Genomic DNA, 13,188 nt, shown 5'->3' on the forward strand with positions numbered 1-13,188 from the left:
CTTCATTTGACTCAGGAAAGGACCTAATAATAGCACCCTTCCCATTAATTTATTTTTATCTTCTGCATTAGGACTTTTTACTAACTTGGTTATTAGAAGGGAGGTACTTTGCAAAAAAAAAAAAAAAATAGGGAAAAAAAAAACAAAACCAGCCCAGAGCTGTATGTTTCCTTGTTTTCCAAGCCTGACCTTGAAATGAAATGGAGAACGAAACACGGGACAGCTGCTGCCTTATTTACAGAGATCTGTACAGTGTCAATAAATTAAAGTTTAATTCTGAGTATTCATATTCCACTTATTTACAAGTTACCAAATAATTACATAAATACTTTGTCTAATAGTGTCCACTTCTCTTTTTTTTAAACTATTTTTAATAACCTTGTTATTGCATATACAGTAAAGAGAGAAGGAAACCCGAGGGAGACAACTAGCAACGAAACAAATTTTCATAAAATAAATTCAATTCCCTTCCCACTTATTTATCTGCCTCTTTTTAAAATTATTAATATTACGGGGGCCTGTTGCAGTTAGGGGATGGGAGAGGGAAGAAGGGTCATTTCCTTTTCTCCCTGGGAATTAAACATTCAGAAAAATAAAACAGAAAAATAGACTACAGCGGAGCATGCAAGTGCCCTATGGGGGCTCTTAAGACATCACAATAATATTAAAAAGACACAGAGTTCATTAATACAGGCTAACAAGGGCTACAGGTATATCTTCATCCCACCCCAGAGTTCTGCAGTCAGTTTCATTTTGAAGAATTGATAAAGCAAGTCACTTTATATTCTTAAAAAATCACTTTTCTAAACCTTATTCATTCATTTCCATTCATTTTTTATTTCATTTAGTCTATTTTACACACTGAGTGGGGAAAAACAAAAACAAAAACAAACAAAAAAAAACCAAACAGCTCTGGAGATGAACTTGGCCATCTCTGCTTTCTACGGGACAAACATGACCTTTCAATGAGAGCATGGTTCTGAAACATAGCAGCTTTTAGGTCTTTTCTTCCATTAAACCTTCTTCCCCCACCCCCACCCCCTTCAAGCCTCAGCCTCAGCTGGGCCCCGGCCCAGCCCTTTCCAGAGGGGTTGCTGTGGCCACAGGGCCATGTGAGGGACTTCACCATAGTTTTACAAAGTGCACTGCGAGAATGATTTGGAATGAGACACAAGAACTAAAGATGAGGACGCCCTCACCCCAATTCACTTCTGCGCCCATCCTTCGCCCCCACCTCAATGGGTCCGCTTTCTTGGAACTCTGGGATTGAGGTGCAGGCCATTAGGGGGATCCGCTGCGGCATCTGTCTTGCTTCGACTCCAGGCCGCTCACTAGACGCTGGATGCTCTGCAGTTCGCTGGTGGAGGGCTCCTTCTCGGGGCAGAGTTTTGGGGACAAGGACACAGAGCCAGAGGAGATGGTAGAAGACCGGCTATTGAGTTCAGAGCCCGAGTCCAAAGCCACCGAGGCGGGGCTGGCGGCTAAATTGGCCGCTTTGCTCTCCAGCACGCTGCCCGACGTTGCTGCCGCTGCCGCAGCTGCCGCCGCAGCCATCGAAGGGAGACCTGGCGTGAGCAGGCTGCTGCTGTCAGGAAGGGGCATAGGGATGGAGTATGGGCTGTAGCGAAGTCTGGGCCTCACTGCGTTCAGGAAAGGGTGCCGGTGGACGGAGCTGGAAGCAGCCGCTGCAGTGGAGGCAGCTGCAGCCGCTGCCATGTACGTGTAAGGGTAGGGGAAGAGGCTTCCGAAAGGCGACATGGCCAGTCCCTGGAGAAACAAAGTGCGGAGGGAGGAGTCAGTGATTCTGGGGAACAGAGACGTAGCGGGCTCCTTCCTATTCCAAATCCACAAACCACAACTCCTATCCTTAGTCCCAGAAGAGCCAGTCAAGGACCCAGATCCCAAGGGAAAACGTTGCGGGCCAAGAACAAAACCATAGAATATCAGGGCTGGGAGGGACCTCAGATCATAAAATGTTAGAACTGGGAGGGCCCTCGGAACATAGAATGTCAGAGCTGGGAGGGACCTGGGAACATGGATGTTAAAAGTGAGGAAGACCTCAGAACAGTGACCGGTGGAGGTGGGTGGCGCCTTAGAACAGAAAATGCCAGAGCTGGTGAGGACCTTAGAATACAGACAGTGGAGGGCCCAATTTTTCTTAGCCTAACTTAATTTTACAGAATAGGGAGAAGCAGACCCACAGCTCCTACCATAGCACAGTTACTGAGTGACAGCCAGGCTTAATGGCCGTCACCAAACTCCTAGTCCAGTGTTTTCCATCACAACGTCCACAATTTCTACCGGAAAAAGGCTGACAGAGCAATCCCTCCATCCCTCCCTCTCCCCCAAATCCTCCACATTTCTAGGGTCCTTAGAAATATCAGACAGGACAGGAAGGAACAAAAATGAGTGCCAGTTAAAAAAGGAAGCTGAAACTCCTTCCTCCCAAATAAAGCTTCTACTGAACTTCGGCAGCCTGCTCTGATTCACTGACTCCCCACTCCTTTCCCTCTCTTGCCCAAGGCCCATTCCTCCCCGGGTACGGCTGCCCTCCCCACACACAGACAGCTCCCTTCCTTGTCCTGGTCCCACTCCAAATCTGAGCTGTTGCTGTTCTTAACCCAGGATGGCCTTGTCCAAAATTAATGCTTGGGAGGATAGAAGAGTGCCCTCTTACTGTAATCTCAACCCTGCCTGGCACCCAGGGAGGCAATTTGAGCCAGGGGTGGCAATAATAATGATAGCAGCTAGAATTCATATAGCTCTTCAAGGTTTGCAAAGCACTTTTAATTCTCATGACAATCTGGTTAGGCCTGGTGCTATGATTACCCTTATTTTACAGATAAGGAAATTGAGGAAAGAGGTTAAATGACTTGCCCAGAGTCATGTATCTTGTGGGCTGGATTTGCCTTCCTGACTCCAAGTCTAATATTCTATCTACTGTGCCACCTAGCTGCTGGCTTGGGGGGGGGGGGGGGGAGAGAAAGAGACAAAGAGAGAAACCCAGGGAGAGAATTACCTGAGAGGCTAGGACGTGCTGCTGGAGGTGGAAGGGCAAGGCTGCTGCAGAGGCCCCTGATAGTCCCTGGGCGGCTGCAGTGGCCATGGCCGTGGTGTCCAAGCCGGGGACTCCCGTGGAAGCTCCAGACACGGTGGCCAGCAGGGGCCCCACACCAGCCGCCATGCTGGAGAAGGCTCCCCCCATAGCAAACTGGCTGGGGTGCAGGAGGAGAGGATGGCCATTGCCCAGGGGACTAAAGAACTGTTGGCTAGCCAGGCCAGGGGGGAAGGCCAGGTTCGGGAGGTGAGCTGGGCTTAGGTGTGATGAGCTGTCCGTCTGCACTGTGAGAGGAGTGAAGGTCTCCTTTCCCGAGAGCACTGGGCGCCCTTCCTCAGGGGCCTTGGGCACCCCTTCCCGGCCAGGGCTCTTTCGATCCTCACAGCCCGAGCTTCGGGTGCTGGAGGAGATGGCAGCTGGGCTATGACGAGAATCTGGGGAGTTCTTTTCCAGCCGTACCCCTTCCCTGGCCCGGTCTCGATCTCGATCCCTATCCCGGTCCCGATCCCTATCTCGATCTCTCTCCGATGAGAAGAGGTGGGCCTTGGAGGGTGAGGTGCCCTTGTCTTTGGAAGGCTCCTCCAATGTGGTGGTAGAGATTTTTCCCATGTCACTGGCCTCAGGGGGCTCTTCCTTGCTTTCAGCATCACTCTCTCCCTCACTAGGGCACAGATCTGCAGAGGAGAGAAAGGGCACAAGGCCGGGTGAGACCCATGCAGTGATAAGCCTGCAATTAGACTGCAAACTGCACCCCCTACCCCCAGCTGCCACCACCAATTCAACCCAGAAATTCCACAAGGAGGCAAATTCACTTTCTAAAACTAACCAAAGAAATGTGTCAAAAGACATTTATTAAGCAGGCAGAATTTATGAGTCAGGACAGTTAGGCACTTTGAATAAAAGGATTAAAAATAACAGGCCTTGCCCTCTAGGTGCTTACTTTGTACTACAGGAAACACCACGTATACAGATGCATAAACACAAAACAAAGAAAAGTTCTTTTGAGTAGTGGGAAGGCACTTTACTAGGGAAAGGGGGAATCATTCAAACCCTCCAGGATCTAGTCTAGAAGCAGGGGTGGGGAATCTGCAGCCTCGAGGCCACATGTGGCCCATTAGGTCCTCGAGCGCAGCACTTTGAATCCAAACTTCACAGACCGTATTCCCTTAATAAAAGGATTTGTTCTGTAATTCTCAGTCAAATGGCCACACCCAAGGACCTAGAAGGCCACTTGTGGCCTGGAGGCTGCAGGTTCCCCACCCCGACCTAGAGAATTCATCGAGTTTGACAGTCTCATTTTACAGAAGAAACTGCGGCCTAGAGAGGGGAAAGGACCTGTAGAATAGGTACATACCTCCCCCAGTTTAAACAAATACAATTATATTTCCCTATCAGCACACCCCTAGCTGGATATCATTGCAAGCCATTTTACACTGGAAAATTTTAATGGATTAAAGATATAAAGTTCTTTCATTTTATTTCCCTTGAAAACACGTTTCTTCTGTTGTGTCTCTCTGTGTGTGTTTCTTTCCAAATAAATATTGCCTGCTCTTTAAACACAGGAAACCGGTTCAGGTCCTGAACCATCTCATCTCCCTCCCCTCCCCGCCCCTCCCCCAGTACACCTCCTCCCACAGGCCGACTGACTTTTCAGTTTGGTTGGAGCTTCTACCTCCTCTGCTCCAGGTGGAAAAGATTCCTTTTTCCCCCCTCTCTCCTACCTGTAACATCTTCCCCACCCCCACCCCATTTCCAAGGTGCTCAAATATCTTTCAAATCTAGGTCTGCATGCACAAAGGAGAATTTCAATGGCCTTGGTGTGGGAGAACATGTTGAAGAGGGGAGGAAGGGGGTGAAGCAGCACAAATCCACTAGCATGGGACAAGGAGGGTAGAGGGAGGGGAGCGTGACTTCTTACATCTGTTGGGGGAAGGGAACAAGGCTTCCAGGCCCTTTTCGAAGATCGGGGTATAGTTATAAATCAGTGAGGGACAACTCTGAAACGCTTTGTCTCTTGACTGGGCCAGTCAAGAGAGAGAGAGGCATGACAAAGTGGGGAAAAAAAGATTGGGGGAATGCACTAAGGAAGGGCACTAGAGGCAGAGAAAAGCCCATCTTTGACTACCAAGTGCCATGAGGGGACAGAGATGCTCTCAGGGGTTGGAGTGGCCCTTTGATACCTACCTTTGAGATTAGACGTACCAACTGTGGAGACAGCTGCTGGGGAAGAGGATTGGGCAAAACATTTGAAAGCTGTCTGCTCACTGGAGGATTCATCGGAGGTCCCGGCTTCCTTCTTATGTCTCTCCTCAAACACTCTCATGGACTGCAAAGTCAGCTGCTTTCTGTAGACAGAACAGTGCAAATTACTTTAGGCGGGAGGGGTTTTTTTTGCCTGCTTTTGCCCCTCAGTAACTCCAGAGGATGTATAAATATATATATTGCTAACACCTAGCCCAGTTACTTCAGGTGTCTTAAACTCAGAGTGGTCTGAACATCTATCAACACAGCTGCCAGTTAAGGGGAGAGGAAGATACTGTACAGAGTGAGTTGTTGATTTTTAAGAAAGCTTGGGTGGCTGTCCTCCATTTATTAAGGCTTGAGATTTCATTAACAGACATGCATAAGGGCCAGAGCACCTTGGTTAATGGGGGTGGGGAGGCAGACAGGCAGGAGAAATCGGTATTGAGTCTAGAGATGGGGGGGGGAGGACAGACTGTCGGGTCATTAAAGCCTTGGTCTATCAAGCCCCTTAATGGTTGCTGAGATTGTAAGGAACTCAAGTGATTTCTCCCTGCACTCTGTGCAGTCTCTCCACCAACAATCAGCCTAGTGTAAGAACAAAAAATCTGTTGCCAAAAAAATTAGAAATAATTTCCTTTGGGTACCTGCAGGGAAGAGCTTTCTTCTTGCCATTCCCTCTCTTATTCATTCCCCAAAGACAGAGATAATTCTAGGTTCTTCTAACTTAGAAAAGTTTTGACTTTATCAGAAAGGGAAACTCCTGGTCAGCAAAATCCCTGCTCAGTTTAGCAAGAGAGTACCGTTCAGCCTAGGTATGTCACCTCCCACCCCCCTGGCTATTTTGTCCTAGGGGGAGGTTGGGATTCTGTTTTTTCACTTAAGGGTCCAAACCTACTTAGAACTGGCAGCTCCACCCCACCAGGACTGGACTGGGAAGTCCATAATCAGTACCCTGGGATAGGTCAATCAGGAATTTCTGATTCGATCAACATGTTTCTTGGATAAGCTTTTTAATGGGACTGTGGCAAATTCCAGTGTCCTAGGACAAAGGATTTATAAACAGACCCTCTACCCTCAGTCTGCTTCCAAATGGATTTTAATATCCTTTGAAATTTGGGTGGGGCTGTTCACCCCTCTCGGCAAAGATGGAAGGCCCTAGAACCTCCTGGGACTGCATTCTCTCTGTCAAAAGACACAATTGCCTCCTTACAAACACTTTAGATCTCCAAATAGGAATTCAAGATCTCCCAAAGCTTTTCTTATGAAGCAATTTCCTTTACTCACCTCTTCTCCCGCCTGCCATTCCCGGTATCTCGGAACCCTTTGGCAAAGGGGTTGTTGTCAATTTTTAACTGTGTTATCTGAAAAGAGGACAGAGGAGTAGGAAAACTTTTGCCTCATCTCTGAAACTCTTCTGAAGTGCCGAACAGACCTCCCCACCTCCATACTCTCCTTAGTTCAGGGTTAGGAACTCAGCTGAGATAGGTAGAGGGTGAAGGAAGGTAGAGTCAAAACTGTCTTTGACAAGCCCCTCCCCAACCTAGATTCCCTAAGTAAGTTTTCAGGCATTAGGTGGCCTGGAAATGGTTCTGGAGCTGGAGTATAAAGTCCATTTGAAGGCTGAAAAAAAAGTAAAACAGAAAACTTTCTAGCTATTAAAAATTATGTTTCCATTTAGCACTTTGTTGTTTTTTTTTAAATATACCCGCAATTCATTGTAAAGTGAATTATGCCCCTACCCAATCTCATAAAGTGTTTTATAGAAATTTGGTGGGGAGAGGTCATGATTGTAAACAAAATTTTCCACTTGTCTACATTGCCAAGGAATATTGCTAATTGCAATGTACTTTATAGAAAGCTTTAATATTATTATTGGTATTAGTATTAGTATTAACTACCCAACACAAATCCAGAGTCCAAGGAGCAACTAAGAAGTTGTTTTTTGCCAAAGAAGGTTTACACTGCCTCCCCCCCAAAAAAAGTGTCTGACAAAGCTTCCTTTCCAAATTGTTCTCTAGGTATAAAGGGCAACTTTCTTATAATGGTAAGAGAGAAAATTGGTCGGATCTTGGTTTCTGGAGAAATCGAACTGAACTAAAGCCCTTTGCCTTTCAGTTCCAATAAACACCCACCATTAGGACACCCAGTCAATGGCCTTGCATTCCTCCCTTCCAATCTCAGCTCTAGCCCACAGGGGCCAGGGGCCGTGTTATGGCAAATGTCAAGTCAATGAAACCAACAAACATTTATTAAGCATCTGATACGTGCAAGGCATGATTGACCATCTATCATGAAAAAAGATTAGTGGGTGATTCCATGAAAACAATTTTTTTTTTTAATGACTCCTACTTGTGGGTCATGGAAGAATGAGGCTGATCTGGGAGATCTTCAATCAGCACCCGGCTTTGTTTCCTCTGTGTTACATTCAGCCTTCTGAGTTCACCTTCCCCAACTGTCTGCAAAGTGGGCCTGGAATATTTCCCGATGACTAGGGCCAAGGTAGTAAAAATCTCATGCTACAATCCCCACTTGACTGACCACACCTCAGAGTACCCCCAACATCAAAATGCTTTTTAGATGGGCATTCCCATCCTCCTCCTACCACACACAGAGAAAATAATAATAATAATAATAATAATAATAATAATAATAAAATCATGGCAGGATAAAACATAATAAGAACCAGACCAGAAAGCTACTCGGAGCTGTGGGACAGCAGGGGAAAGGGAAGCTATTCTGTGCTTGTTTTAGGCTAAAGACCCAAGAAGACCCATTTTATATTTTCACATAGAGACCTTTCCCTCCCTGTGGTTAGCCAGTCAACATTGGGTTTGGGAAGGAACAACCTAAAAATTCTAATAAGGACAGAATGAGAGTCATATGTAAAGTGGATTTCTTTAGATCATTCTACCCTTTAACCCAAGCAAATTTTGGCTGTTGGCTACGCAGAGGAGTGCTCACTCTTTTCACTAAGACTGGCCTCCTTACAAAGTCAAATGACATCAAAAGAAAGCCTGAATAGCACTTCCCTGAATTCCCCCTTTTTAATTCTATACCTTCTCCCCCCCAAATTCTCTATTACCTTATCATTCTGGTATGCGGTCACAGCGATGAATTCTGTCTCAGGGAACACATACGTCCGAAATGTACTATAGGGAAGTTTCAGGATATCATTGGCCCTAACAATGTGGAACCTAGGCTGGTATTTGTGCATGGAGTTTAAAATGGTCTGCAAAGAGGAAAGAGGAGAAAGAGAAGGAATGGTTAGTGCCGAGAAGAATCCCAGGGGCTTTGGAATCCCAAACAATACTGCCAGTGTGCACCCTCCTAGGTACAAAGCCCAGGTAGACTGACTTTAATTTATAGATTCATTAGGACAATGACTTGCTGACCACCTCCACTACCAATATCCAGATATCCCTATGTATACAAAACTTGCATGTCCTGTGTTCTACATGCATAGGTACCTAAACTCCATATCCCCAGCAAACCCACTTTAGGGGTCCAAAGGAAAAAAATACCATTAAAAAGATAAAAGATGAAAATGTATTTAATTTATAAAAAGATTATTGACTTCAGTTCTCACTAATTGACTGTCCCAATTGGCTTAAAGCCTCTAAAAGGCTGAAATCCAGGGAGGAACATTTATCTGCTAATCAAAGTAAGGGTAGTAAATGCACTCTCCCCAAAGATTTCTAGGCCAGACACATCTCCCTAGAGCTCCAGAAATCTTCACCCCATTTTGCACTTAGCCTATTAGTTGAATGGAATTGGGGGTCTTGGGAAAACAAGGGGCACTTCACATTCTCCGAGAATCATTTTTAATTCTTCTCTTCACCCAACTTCAGGAGATCTCTTTCTGCCTTTCCCGACAACCCAGGAAACTGGCTTTCGTCAAATCCCATTCTTTATTAAAAAAAAAAAAAAAAAAAAAAAACCTCCAGCTAACCAGACATACCAATTAAACTTTTTCAGCAATCAAGCTTTTAAAATTTTGTTAGAGAAGAGAATTGATTTCAGCAAAATGATAATGGGGAAAATTAAATTTGAAAATGAAACTGTGGGTAAAGAGTGGTTTGGTTTTGGATTTTAAATAACAATAGATTTTTTAAAAACCGAATCAACCGGCTGCACCAAGTCTTTAACATTCAAATACAACAGGTCGGGAATTTACTGGGCTGCCTGGGTAAGGGCTCCCTTTCCTAGGTCAGCCAGATCTTTTCTGTGCCCCCTCCATTCTCTCTGGGCAATGCTGAGAGATTCTTGTTGAGGGGGCGCCTCAAGTTTTAAGATCTGAGAAGGCAGCTTTCATTATTCGGGGACAGAAGGCCGGGGAGGAAAAGGGAGGCCTTCTGGAAGAGGTAGGGAAAGAGAATTAAAAACAAACAAAATCCTCATATGTAACTCGGAGGGAAACTTACAAATCCATGTTTGTCAGAAATATTGTTGGTCAGTTTCAGTTTGTGAAAAGTGACCACTTTGGACATCCACTGCTCGCCTGTCGCAGGACTGTCGGGATGAATGTACATTCGTTTGGGCATTTCAGGGTCAGCCTTGCCCGCAACCATCCACCGGGAATTATGGAATTTATATCTACAATCGTCCGCAGCTACAATGTCCATCAACAAAATATACTTGGCCTTTTTATCCAACCCAGTACATCTCACTTTAAACGGAGGGAACATTCTCCTAGAAGAGATAGACCAGAACAAATTCGTGAGTTTCCGAGATCAATTACTCCTCAATATTTCAAAGGAAAGCTTTTGGTGACTGGGGGATTTCTTCAAGGCAGGAAAAGGGATCTGGGAAGAGGGGTCTGCTTCATTTTGTCCGACAACCAGGAAAAAGGAATTTTTAAAATTTATTATTACATATGTATATATATATAATACATATATAAATTAGCCTCACTTAATTAAAAAAAATTATCTTCTCAAACAATGGAGTAGGAGAGAATGAAAAAATGTGGTGGCCTCTTCTACCATCAGACAAGTGACCGAAGGGAGTACATGTATGTGTGTGTGGGGAAATCACTCTTTTTCAGGAGGTTATTGGGCCTGAGGAAAATTATCTCCCCATGGAAAATGCACTTTGGAGCCTGCTGACATAGGGAAGGGTAACTGTTCCTGGAGTCTCCCACAACGAATTCAGAAAATGCCATTTTCTAGCACTTGGCCATCTGTGCAGCGCAGGGCTGACCACATCCCCCCGCTGCTATGTCCAGTTTTAAACTGCGACAGGATACCACAAATTTGCTGTTTATTATGTCCAAGAGTTTGGCGTTCGGCGATCCTGGCGTAAAAGGAAACACATGACCTGGTAACAAATAAGAAGGCACCTACTTTTTTGGCCGAGGTTTTCCAAGTAAAACTTCTGACCACAATGAGCAAGGAGACAGAGGATTGTGAGAACTATGGATCAAGGTTTCTTTTCTTTCTTTCTTTCTCCCCCCCCCCCAGCTTTAATGCCGTTCTTTTATTTTCTTTTAAGTAGCAGAAAGGTACAGCATAAAAATCACAGGGGCCCCCCCAGCCTTTGCCAGAGTTTGTTCAGGTGATCTCTGCAAAATCTACAAAGCTCTCTGGGAAGGTTAGTTTCCCCCATATGTTGTAGGACATATGCCTAACTGTATAATTCTAATTACGCTCCCCCCCTTGCCTGCTGAACTCTTTATTTCTCTCTGATTACAAACATGTGAGTGTGCAAACTAAAATATCTTTGATCAGTTTCTCTCATTGATGTGGGAATACATTTCTATAGCCCAAGTATATACAGTTAGGCCTCTTATGAACCTAGGGGGCAAGATTCCGGACACAGAGGGAGACAGTCTTTAGACTATAAACGCACGCTAAGAGCTCCCATAGGAGACGATAAGCCTAAAGTTATTCTCTCTGAATTCAAAGATTAGAAAATAGCAATTAGCACATTTCAGAAAGGAGACAGCTGAGTACTCTCTACACAAGTAAAAAAAAAAAACCAAACAAACTATTTTTTCTTCTTTAAAGATATCTGTAAAATAGTGCCCACAATAGTAGATAGGACTGTCTACAGACAGGCATACACGCACAGACACACAAAGACAGGGAACATTTTTTTCTTAGTAAGAATGCATGCACGTGTGTGAGAGGCAGGTAGTCTTAGGATTTCCTGCAGTTCAGTCTGCAAAGTAAGCAGTAGTCTATAGAAGCGCATAATTCCAGATGAGGCAAGTTTTTCCGGAGGCAGCTGAAAGCACACAGGCTCACAAGACTGCTTTGGGGGGGGGGGGGGGGGGGGAAACCAATAATAACCAAAAACAAAACAAAACAAGAAACCCAAAGACCCAGCCTCAGAAGTCAGAATTTCAGCCGCTTACCTTCCGGATTTGGTGATCACCATCTCGGTCCCTCTTTTATGGAATTGTTCCCAAAGCTCCTTGGCTTCTAGATGGACCTTGGGGTCGTCCTCGACCTCTTCCTCGGGCTCCAGGGTTTTCAGAGGCCTCAGATGAGCCGCCGCCTGGTGACCCAGGGAGGAGAAGGGGATGCCGGTTTCGGCGGCCCCGACTAATTGATCCATAATGGGCTTGGCCAGAGCCCCTGGCAGTGAGAGCGCCGCAGCCCCATTGGGAGGCAGGGTGAGAGCCGGGAAGAAGGGAGGCTGGTGTCCCAGCACGGCGCTCATGCCGAAGTCCGGAGCCCGGTGAGGTAAGAAAGGGTGGTAAGCCATGCTTGTCCCAGGGATGACCGGCTCTCTCATGGGGAGGCTCAGCCGCCGCTCTGCTGACTGGGATCGGGGCTCGGGCTGTTGCACTCGAGTCCTCACTCAGGTGCCCCCTCCCTCTTTTTAATAGTACATCGTTAAAAGAAGGGAGACCCCACAGGAACCCAGAATCACCTCCTTCAGATGGTGGGGACGAGAGAGATGTTTTAGATTAAGTCTATATTTCGTAAAGGAGGAGTGGGGGACTGCTTTCTAAAAACTTCCAAGATGAGGCATAATCACTCAGGGCGGTGGGCACCCCTGGGTCCTGTTTTTCCACTGGTCGTGGCACGTCCCTCCCGGCCGCCTTCACTGGGAGGCAAGAGCAGATAGTCCTTGGGGTTTCTGGCTTTCTCCTCGGCCAGCCCGAGTACTGCTTTCTCGGCTCTCGGATCTAGAATCGCTGAGCTTGGAGTTCCGGGAATCTTGGGTTCCCGGGGCCCAGTCTTCCTTGGTTGAAGATGGGACTGGACCTCCGTAGGCAAATGCTGCAATTTTGCTTTTCCTCCTTTTTGCTTCCCGTCTTCTGTCTCTCTGTTCTTCAATTCGACTTAGATCTCTGCTCTGAGACAGAGAAAGCGAGCGAGGAAGGGAGGGGAAAATTGCATACACACACACACACAGAGACAACACTCACTCAAAAACAGATCCCCCCCGCAAAAAAAAATTATTATTGTAACAACAAAAAGCTAGGACCCAACTCGAGCTGCGAATGGGCTTCCGTTCTTCTCCCTCTCCTTCCCCCCTAAGCTTCGGTTGGGGGTTCAGTTTCAATGAGCCTTGCTTGCGTTTCCCTCCCCCCAGTCTCTCCTCTTCCTTGCAATAATGTGGATTTCAGTCCTGGCTAGAAAAAGTGAAGGAGGAGGGGAGGGGGGAAGGAAGGAGGGGAGAGAGAAAGGGATAGGGAATAAGAGAGAAAAGGGGTGGGGGAAAGGGAGAGGGAGGGAGAGAAAGAGAAAGAGCCGGAGACAGAGAGAGAGAGAGAGAGAGAGAGAGAGAGAGAGCTGTACGAGAGACACCCTCAGCCTCAAGAAATCCCTGTGAGTCTGCTCGACTTGCGCCAGATCGTGCGGATGTGTTGTGAGCTGCGAGGAAGCTCAAGCTTTCTTGATTGGCTCTTTGACGCTTTCGGACCAATTGTGTAG

General features: G+C 46.3%; 1 protein-coding gene across 1 annotated transcript; it reads right to left on the reverse strand.

Annotated features, from left to right (window-relative positions):
* Nucleotides 1-835: 835 nt before the first annotated feature.
* TBX3 (T-box 3) lies at nt 836-12,973 on the reverse strand. Its single transcript, XM_027865506.1, has 7 exons — nt 11,658-12,973; nt 9,724-9,991; nt 8,385-8,531; nt 6,587-6,663; nt 5,243-5,403; nt 3,020-3,732; nt 836-1,767 (listed from the first exon to the last, which is right to left on the reverse strand). Exons 1-7 carry the CDS (start codon nt 12,038-12,040, stop codon nt 1,282-1,284), a joined length of 2,235 nt encoding a protein of 744 aa, XP_027721307.1. The 5' UTR covers nt 12,041-12,973; the 3' UTR covers nt 836-1,281.
* Between the last annotated feature and the right edge of the window lie 215 nt (nt 12,974-13,188).

Source organism: Vombatus ursinus, unplaced genomic scaffold, assembly GCF_900497805.2.
Source record: "Vombatus ursinus unplaced genomic scaffold, bare-nosed wombat genome assembly UNPS02001287.1, whole genome shotgun sequence".
Lineage (NCBI taxonomy): Eukaryota > Metazoa > Chordata > Mammalia > Diprotodontia > Vombatidae > Vombatus > Vombatus ursinus.